We start from the raw sequence: 11,020 nt of genomic DNA on the forward strand, positions 1-11,020 counted from the left end.
ATATATAAATGTGTATCATTTTCAATACACACGGCACAAATAAACAGATTAGTTGTGAATTGAAATGTAATTTTCAAGTTGTTTTATGACATGTTGTTTAATAGTTGTTTTTTAACATGGAATAAAGTAATTGATATCTATACGTATATTCGTATATATCGTTTATCTACTCAATAGTTCTAATTGTGATTCTCGTCATACAAAAATACCTAATTATAGTTATTTACAAAACTTTATAATAAGTTATTATAATTTACAACGTTATATTTGAACAAAAACGATTAAAATTTGTAAATAAAACGGAAAAAAATATCAAAAATAATTAAATAACAAAACATAACGCAAAACGTAATTTATAGAATTCTTTTGGACGAAAAATAACATAAAACGAAATAATTTAAAATCCATTTATTTAAAACATATATTGGTTTCGTAGAAATATTTATATCACGCATACGGACATTAGAATTGATTATAATATCATATTCCGTATCCGGGACATTAACTAACTGCCCGCATTAGTTATTATTAATACATTTAATAGGTATTAACACTATTCTAAATAACGATAAACCCAAAACTTGCATAACGTTTTAATTGTAAAGAACATAAAACAGAATTTTTTTTCAAATGAGAGCCTTAGTTATAACTTATTATTTATTATTATTACTAATTAACACGGTAGAACCTTAAGAATTAAATCATTAGTATATTATTTAGGATTAACATAAAATATAGCAGAGTACAATGGAAACTTAAGTCATGTTACTAGAATCTCAAGTATGAGGTATAAAAATATTTAATTTAGGTAGCTTATTTTTGTGATTTTTATTTTTAAAAGTCTTGCATGTTTTTTTCTACTTTTTTGTATGTCTTATAAAAATATAAATACTTAGTTACCTATTTTATAATATAGTAAGAAAAACATGGTAGTTTTTAGAGTATTTATTTGAATTTTTAAGAAATTATTTTTAAGTATTTTATTTTTTTATGTTGATTTTATGTGATTTAAGTGCAAAACCATGTGTATTGATTATTAGTTATTAACATACAGTAACATTAATATTTTTGAAATATATTAAATTAATAATTATGTATTTTTAGATTTTGAGTAGAGCAGAAAAAATATTGATGTTACAACCTTTTTGGAAATAGTAAAAATGTCATGTAACATATAATGAATATGGGTATATCTTGTAATTTATAGGAGCCAGAACAGAAACACCTTTGTACTTTTTTGTTTCAACTAGACAATTAGTTTGAGTAGGAATATAAATAATATATTATTAACAGGACTCGGAAGTTGTAGCAAATGCATATTTTTCTTTGTTCGTCCTAGAACATCCAAAGTAAGATACAAATATGTATCATACTTCTCTGATGTCATACACGAAATATTATTTTGCTATTTTTAGGCATATTTTCTTAATATACATACTATATACCTACATATTATACAAAATATAGGAAATTATCACATTATGTTGAAAATAATGATTAATTTGGTTAGGAAATAGGAAATAAATAGATCTTATAAGTACACTTTTACAAACATATTTAAGTAATTTAATATAATATATTATTTTGTTAACGGTTTATAATTCAACTAGTCCAGACAGTCCCTGATGTCTATGAGCCCAACAATTTTATAAAATTATATAATTACATTTAACTTTTGAAAATAAATTTAATTTTTTCAATTTAAATGCATATTTTTTGATTTTTTGTGCTATTTATAGCGCATATTTTGGAGTTTTTAAGTGCATATTTAAGAGCTAAAAAGTAACATTTTTAGTGCTACAACTTCCGAGCCCTGATTATTAATATAATAATTAATAACGGTGAACAAATTTGTACGATTATAAATGTCATAAATTGGACAAAACCAACAAATAATTGGTACTTCAAAATATTTATTTTAAATATATTATTATTAAAACTAAATAATATAACTTTTAAAAGCAAAAATTAGATGTTCACACATTGTATAAGTAGTAAATATTCAATATTCATGTATCACATTGTTAATGTATACCTAGACATTTATTAAAGGGGTATTAAATAGACTAGTTTCCTAATTGACATTAATATAATAAGAATTAATGTTAATGTTGATTTCCAATTGTTTTCAACAACTTTCCTGTATCAGAAAGAAAACTGTTATTATAGTCAAAGTACCACTTAAGATTAAATATTTAAACATTAAATTGATTTGATTTAGTAGAAATCTAAAATAAGTATTCTTATTTAAAAAAAATTTAATTAATTATTCATATTTTAGTTGACACAGTCATATAGATACTGCTATACCGCCAAGTACCTACTTTATTTTATATAGAATCTGTAATAAATAAATTTAATACATTTTATAAAATGTTACTTATATCAAGCTTATATCTATTGCCTACTTTGAATTTTTGGTTTGGAAAATCGTGAAGTAATCATTTGCTACAATACTACAATCTAAATAAGTAAGGTTATGAAGTATTACACGATTAATTATGTCATTAATGGGATACCTAATCATTATGATATAGGGATATCTTATTGAATATTTATTTTAATAACTATCATACTTAGTTAAATCAATTATTTCAAGTGGAATATAATTAATATAAATTTATAAATCAATTCTAAAATAAATAATCGAATTAACATGATAAAATTAATATAGATAATGAATATGCTTTTATTTTTTTTACTATGATATTTTTATTAATCAGAATGTTCAATTATTATTTTTTTTACCATCAACGATAGCATAAAGTATAAAATAATAGCTATAATAGTTAGTTTGTACGAATTAACTAGAAAAAATATAAAATTTTATAAACTGTTAATTTAAAATATACCTATAAGAAATAACAAAAATACAATATTATTATGCAAATCTATTCTAGGTTAATCAAAAATCATTACATTTCAGTTGCCTATTGGCTAATACAGAATAACAGAAATAATAATGACATTAATTTTATTGCATGGTAAATACATTGTGTACATAGGAAGTTTTAAACCTTAAAGTAGTAGTAAGTACTGCCTAGCAGGGATGTATGATCATTTTGAAAATGAATAGGACACAATTTACTACTCACCACAGCTCTATGGCTAATGAAACAGCATAAAAGTGTATTCCATCTGTTACAAAAATATTAGAACACACTTCTTTGCTACACTAATTTCAAAAAGTCTTTCCTCCCTGTCAGACATTGTAAGATAAAATAGAAGTTAAATAATACCATTATTTTCGTTGTATAATGATGATTAAGAAAAAAAGTAGTGTAGGTATTCAATATAACTAATGAGTTTTTAAACTGTCATAATCCTTTCATTTGGGTAATTGATAAGAACTATAAATTCAACTAATAAAAGTCATATATTCAAAATAAATTTTACCAATTAATTTTTATATTAGTTGGGCCTTTAAAATTATCTGAACTTTACACATAAACTGTTGCTTTGTATGTATACTTTATATGTTATAAATTATAACAAAGACAAAAATCGAAGTTTAAAAAAGTTATAACTAAGTAGTTTGGATTTTTATGAAAAAAATTCTGCAGAATGTGCTCATATTTTCTACATACTAATTATACACCAAGCATTTCATAAATATGCAAAGCATATAGATGCATAAAAATACTTAGAAAATGGTATAAAGTTTTTAAATCTGTACAAATTTTAATGCATTTTACTAATTCATTATAAAACTGTTAAAATGACATTCATAGAAAATTATAGATTTGTAGTAGGTATTGTATACAATATTCAGAAAATTAAATATTGATCAGGTCAATTCGCCTAGTTTATACTTTGTGTAATTGTTTACTACCTACCTAGTAAATGAAAAGTTTTACAATTATTAATCTTTAATGATGCGCGTGATATCATATCACATAGAAGAGCGCCACCCGAGGTAATTTTTTCCATTCAAGTACCTAATAATAATAATTGTATTAAAATATTATCTATAAAAAAAGTGTGTTTTATTATACTAGAAATTATACAACATTTCTTTTTACTCTAATTGAAGTAGATATATTAATTTAATTTTTTATTTGTATTTAACAAATTTTCAATATTTAATTTATATTTTTGTAATTTTTTTGACTGTACAATAATTACTAAAACAATATTACTCAATGGAGTAATGAGTATAGAAAATTCATAAAATAATTTATAGCATGTTAAAAATAGACTGAGATAAATAGTTATACTCGTGTCACCAAAGGTTAACATTTTATTTTTATAAGATAATAGCCTCGATAATAGCCATAAAGTACATAGTATTATGTGTAAACATTTAATGGGTAACCTACCAAATAAAGTCCTTAGCATTTTATCACATTTTATAAATTGGAAAAATGTAGGAACATGGAAAACTAAAAAACTAGAATATTATTATTTATAAATTATTAACTTACAAATTACAATATGGCATAGCCCATAGGTAGTTACCATATTTTTAAGCACATTTGGTTTTAACTTTAAATACTTAAAAATGCCCGATAAATTATGAATCATAATCTTAACAAATAGAGGTATTAAATTATAAATTAAACTACAATTAAAGCAAAACAAAATAATTGTTAAATTTATAAGATAGAAATTATTTTATGACTAATTAGGTAATTTAAATAATTAAATATTTAAATAATTGTTGCTTGCACAACATCTATACATCAATTAACTTATAACTAAACTCATGCAAATAAATATTAATTAGTTTAATATGAATTAAATTACCTACCTAATATTAATCAATCATTACTTGTCATTACTTATTAGTTATTCATACTTATTATTCATATATACAAACATATTATATACATACACATTTATAGATTCTTCTTTAAAGTTAGTTTCTTATCTATTCTTCATAACTGTCAAGACGTTTGTGATTAGAATTTAATGATACCCGACCTATAAGGTCTAATATTATCGTACTTAAATTTAATCTCGGAAACTGTCATTACACAATAACCAAGCATTTCTATTTAATAAATCTAATACATACGTTTTGAAATAAATCAGAACGTATTCAAAGACAAATATTATCATATTTATATTTATTAATAATTATTATTTTAACTCGTAATATGTTAATTGTGTGATAAAAATTGACCTACAGTGTACTTGTTAGTGGAAATTGGCAAGATAAATCCAAACTATTAGATATAAGATTTAAATAATTCTATAACAATAGAATATTATAACAACAATTAACATAGATAGTTGGTAAATTCTGCATTGTACTGTGTTAATTTTTTTAATAAATATATTATAAAAAATGTATAGGTAAAGTTCAAAAAAAATGACACCAGGTACCTAACATACTGTACAAGCCAAACAATCGCAGTTATCATCAGAAATATTACAATGTAAGGCGGTGTACACTGAAATCACATAAGAATTGTTTGTTACATGAATAATAGTTTGAACTATGACAATCATTTTGTATGGCAAGTGTAAATAGAAATTTCTATTCTCAACAATTTTCAAAAACACATGTTTAAGCAGAACAGTTTTAACAAAATGTTTTTTTTATATTCCATAAGCTAACTATGGTTTTTATGTAAATATTAATATATTATGCTAATTTCACATATTTTACTTAAATTAAGACATACCCAGTTAATATAACGGTTTTATAAATTTTCAAATTATTTATTTATTTTCAAAAACATATATTTTGTTAGGAGTGTAGGACACACGTGTTTTGTGAACCTACTATTTTCAAACTAAATTTACTTTTGAAATGATCTAATAGTAATCTAACTATTCATAGATATTATGCTCAGATTATTATTAACATTCAATACATTTAACTAATATATAATAAATCTTGAATAATATCAAAATAACTAAGTAATAGGCTTAATATAAATAAGATCATAGTTATTATAAAAGGAATTATCAATATTTAAAAGAATAAAAACGTTTAAATAAATACTTAGTTTATAGCACTATTTACATACCTACTTATATGTAAATTATATTTAACTATGACCATAAATACATGAGCAAATACATTAATACATAGGAAAGTGCTTAAATTTCTGATATTCTTAAATATTTAAAATCATTTATAACTGATAGCTCATCGAATAACAGTAAAATAAATAGATACCTAACAAGTAAACTTAAGAATTGGAAACAGACCAAATAGATAAACACTAAAACAAACAATTCATAACGGTTTTCATCAATAACATTTATATTTAAAAATCAAGCGAAGTATCAAGTGATACAATATTTTAAATTGTAATAAAAATAATGATTCCCTTCTTCATACATTTTTTTTGCAACTTGATAGTTAAGTATAGATTCAAAATTACATACAGACAACATTAAAAAAAAAAAATTTAGTTCCTAATAGTTTTAAGTTTCTAATATGTTTTTAAATGCTCAACACTGTCAAACCAACACTTTGTCATTGTTCGATGTGTATGATGAGAATATAACAGGCTAGTTATTTTAAATCATTAAAAACAATCAGTAGGTATTTTGGTCAGTCCAAAGGCTAATGATTTTACTCCAACAGGATTAAGCAAAAATATACATCATGTACACATTAAAACGAATGTAGGATATTATAATAATAAATTAAAAAAAAAAAAATGTGATCAGGCGTAGTGGCTTTGTGCCAAAAGGCATCGCGAGTATAAAATTAATGAGAATTGGGAGAGTCTAAAATAGAATATAAAACGTAAACATATTATAATATAATCGCACGTTGATATTTTTTTACGCATTTATTTCTGTCGGTAAAACGATCTATTATTATTATTATTATTATTATTATTAGTTTTATTCGTTAAGAGTTTAAAATTATTTGTGATATTACTAAGAATCACTCACTGACTACGTGTATCATGAACGATCCGAACACGACAAACCAGCCCCAACCACCATCCGGGAGCCGTTTGCTGATAACCGGCACCGACGCCGTCTTCTCCGGCGGGTTCTTAGACCGCATTTTGTTGGCCATGGTCTCGATGGGAAATTGAGCGTATTTTTTCTTCTCAATAAAATCGACGACAAGCCGTTAATGAAATCGTGTCGTCAGGCGTGAACGGTAGTGCTACAGTGGCTCGTACGTATCATTTACTGGAGTGCACGAAAGGTAAAACTTTGGGCCGTCACCATTTGAAATGTTTTCAATAATCGGGTAAAACCTTTGATCGTGGGAAAAAAAAAATAAAACAATTCATTAGGCGTGCGAGATATAGGTAATGAGTATTAATATATCATGATTTATGACAGTGATCGTTAATGTTCAAATTTTTTTTCAAATGAAAAAAAATCCCTGAAACCGTTTACCGGTACGTCATATTTTGGGGGGAAAAAATAATAAAAATAAAAATAAATACTTCGTATGAGGCGGAAGCGGAGACAGCAACAGCAGCAACGACGACGGCGGCGACGAGGAGACGTCTCAACCGGAACAGACCACGAGCCGGCCGATCAAACGCAAGACTGATCGAAGGAACGGATCGGGTTTGAACTAATATTACGAAAACGCATCAGCAGCCCTACCATCATTATTGTTCTACTACTACTACTGCTGCCACTGCTGCTGCTGCTGCTGCTGCTGCATTCGTTATCGCGGACAATCGACGACCATGTGACCGGACCGATGATTTCGACGTTGCCGCTGCGCAACGCCCTACCGATGTGAAACGGTCCGCACCGTATTATTATTATTATTATTATTATTATTACGAGCGCGTCGCGAGTCGCGACCGTGGATCGATCGTTGACGAAATTCTCGTGCTGATTACGTCTCTCACTCTATCCCTTCTACGGAGACGTTCAACCCATAGGCGTATAAGTACATTGCGAGTTCCGACATTGCTCTTGCCATTCATAGATTTTCGTCCGAAACGTGCGTTTTTTATTTTTCTTCACATATTTGATTTGCTGACTTGAGACTGCGAACTTCAACACATTTTCCGCTTTTGGATATCATGCGAACAAGAATAATTACTCGTCTAGAACGATTATCTGAGTAAAGTTTTTGAAATTTTGCGTCGCGCTGGTAAATAGTAAAATTATTGTTATATTTACCGAACATAATTTCAAACACTATATAATATTCACCGGAAATTAAATAAACACCTGTTATACACTTATTCCGCATAGTACAAGATACCGTACCGGTGTACATCGAGTGTCGTACACGGAAAAATAGAGAGAAAAATAGTGATAACACCATATCGTACTATCGATGGTAGGTAACTCTGATAGGCGATAGTACTTTTTTATTCTTTCCATCGATTATAAAGTTACAATATTATTATTATTAATATTTATTGTAAATAAAAACTAATTATTTTTAAATCAGGTTGGTAGTATAGATGCATTAAAACATTTTACCTTTTAATAATACTTCATTTGAAAGTCCAATAATTTAACAGTTATACAACAATAATATAATATTATTGTTCCAGCTAGTAAAATAAACTCAAATATATAGATATATCAGAATAAGGAAAACAAAATGATTTGTTTGGAAATATAATATTATTGTTAATGAGATTGTTTTATCTATAGGTATATTATATAGGTAATATATGTCTACCTATTAAAATTTAAAATAGCCATATATTTCTTATTTAGTTTTCTGTCTGTTTATTAAGACTGAGTTTGTCCGATATTATTATTTGACACGCTTTTGTATTCTTAACTGTGCTACAGTATAATATAATCTGCATGAAACAACATAAACTAAAAATTAATATTATTATTTATTGTAGAAATGAAATTCAAGAAGTGATGCGGGGCGTTTAGGAGGAGTGCTTCGTATCAAGAATTGTATAGATATTAAACAACTTTAATCGCTCCACCACCCCCCCCCCTTTATTAAGCTTGAGAGCTAATACTTGAGATACGCTACTAGATTCTATTAAGCTCAAACTGAAAATCATATTAGGTACCTATATACCTTCCTACTTACAACTTATACTCGTACCTAGTAAATATATAATATGTATGAAGCAGCGAAGGTATTAAAAAGTTAATATGAATAATCAATCATGTATACTACCTGTACGGCTGTACACATGTGACGATGTGACCGTATTTACTATTTAGTATTTAGAGAGAACACACGGCATGACATAATAATTGATAGTTAGATAAACATTATATAAATTTAAATTGTAATAAGTAACTTTTTTTTGAAATTTTCCTATTATATAGCAAATTAAAAATAGGTGGGTAAGTGGATGTTGCTCTGCTGTACAGTAAATTACAAGTGGGTCACTGTATAATGGATGGTATTAAATTTAAATTCAATGATATAATATCATTGTATAAGAAAAACGATTCTGAGCGGAGACGGTATGTCAGTCTAGGTATAAGACATAATATTATATGTTATTAAAAAAAAATTGACCTATAATAAGTACCTATAATAAATTCCAAATTAATCATATCACAATATCCATTAGATACATATAACGGGTTATACATCAACAACAAACCGTGATACTATCATAGATATATAATAGTATACTTAAGAAGTTTCAAGTATAGGTACCCACGAAATATATTATACAATCACAACAAAATAACTAAAATAGTTATTCCAGGTTTTTAATATATGTAATTTCGTCCAAATTTGAACTTAAAATGACTATAAAAATATGCTGTGTAAATGTATTTTATAGATTTATTAGACAGAATTAATTACTTACGTGGAATCTTATTCTAAATTTTCAATTCTTAGATAGAAAAGTTGAACATTTTATAAATTTTTAACTACAAAATAATTATTCAAATTAAAATTTGATAAATTTTGTCAAAATTCGATCTTTAAATGTTTATAAAAAAAAATTGTGCCTATGTTTTAATGATTTAATATTTTTCAACTGCTATTCTAACAATATATCAGGAGCCTTGTATTAAATTTTTACACTTTTTGGCCCAACAGATAAAACTTTATTGATATTTATAGAAAAAAAAACTAAAAAAAATTGAAAACTGAAAATGTCCCTAAACAGTTCAAAACAAATCAAAATATTTTGAAAATTGTATCATGTATAGAAAATAGAAATATAAACAACCAGTGAAAATTCCATGTATCTACGGTTATTTGTTTTAAAGTTACACCAAAAACCTAAATCGATTTTCTCGAAAACAGCTTTTGCGTAAAAATTCCCGTTTTTCCTTAGTTTTTCTTGTTTTTCACGGCGCTTTTGAAAACTATTGGAAATTTCAAATTTTGACCTCCCGAATGCACCAACTAGATTTACTTTCCCATCAAACATATACTGTTGAAGAAAATCGAAGCATTTTTACTGCCCAAACCGTAATGACAGACACAAAAATAAAAAAAATAAAATAAATAAATAAAAAAATAAAAAAACACACATCATTGTAAAATCAATACATTCATCGTTCCACTCAGAGTCTAAAATTATTTACCTATCTTAATTCTTAGTTCATAAATAGTGATATAAAGTATATACTCAGAACCGTTTTTATATACAATGATTTTTCATTGAATTTAAATTTAAAACGTAATTTAACAGTTCTATAATTTATTAGTGTAATGATTACCAGATTACTACAGTATAATTAATTAATATCACAGTGATCTACTCAATGCGATGCATAGGTAGTCAGTGGCGTATATACAAATTATTTTCAGTATAGGCCAATTTTGAAAATTTATCACTAGTCAAGCATAGCACGACTAATATAGCCATAACTACACATATTTTAGGGAGCTGGGTGGTTATAATAATTATGACATATACAATACAAATAAAAATTGCGCAATTTAATTTTATAATTATTAAGTAAAATTAATTTTTTATTATTATGTAAAATTAATTTTTTAATTCTTTTTTAAAATATTGACAATTTCATATATATATATATATATATATATATATTTTAATGTTATCTTACTGTCAATCAAAGTCATCAAAGCAAGTCCTGACGATAATTTCCTTGTTGATTCTAACCTATTGATTAACCTAACCGGCTAAATTAATCATAGTGAAAAAAT

At 25.8% G+C, this 11,020-nt stretch overlaps 1 protein-coding gene across 1 annotated transcript in view; it reads right to left on the bottom strand.

Annotated features, from left to right (window-relative positions):
* The window catches only part of LOC100161575, a 54,894-nt gene extending 46,662 nt beyond the window's left edge, over window positions 1-8,232 (bottom strand). The window contains exons 1-2 of the mRNA XM_001950206.5: window positions 7,374-8,232; window positions 6,862-7,178 (exon numbers count right to left, since the gene is read on the bottom strand). Coding sequence (XP_001950241.2) covers window positions 6,862-6,991 — 130 coding nt within the window. The 5' untranslated portion in view covers window positions 6,992-7,178; window positions 7,374-8,232. The remainder of the gene's footprint in view (window positions 1-6,861; window positions 7,179-7,373) is intronic.
* Window positions 8,233-11,020: the final 2,788 nt, after the last annotated feature.

This window comes from Acyrthosiphon pisum, chromosome X (genome assembly GCF_005508785.2).
Source record: "Acyrthosiphon pisum isolate AL4f chromosome X, pea_aphid_22Mar2018_4r6ur, whole genome shotgun sequence".
NCBI classification, from domain to species: Eukaryota; Metazoa; Arthropoda; class Insecta; order Hemiptera; family Aphididae; genus Acyrthosiphon; species Acyrthosiphon pisum.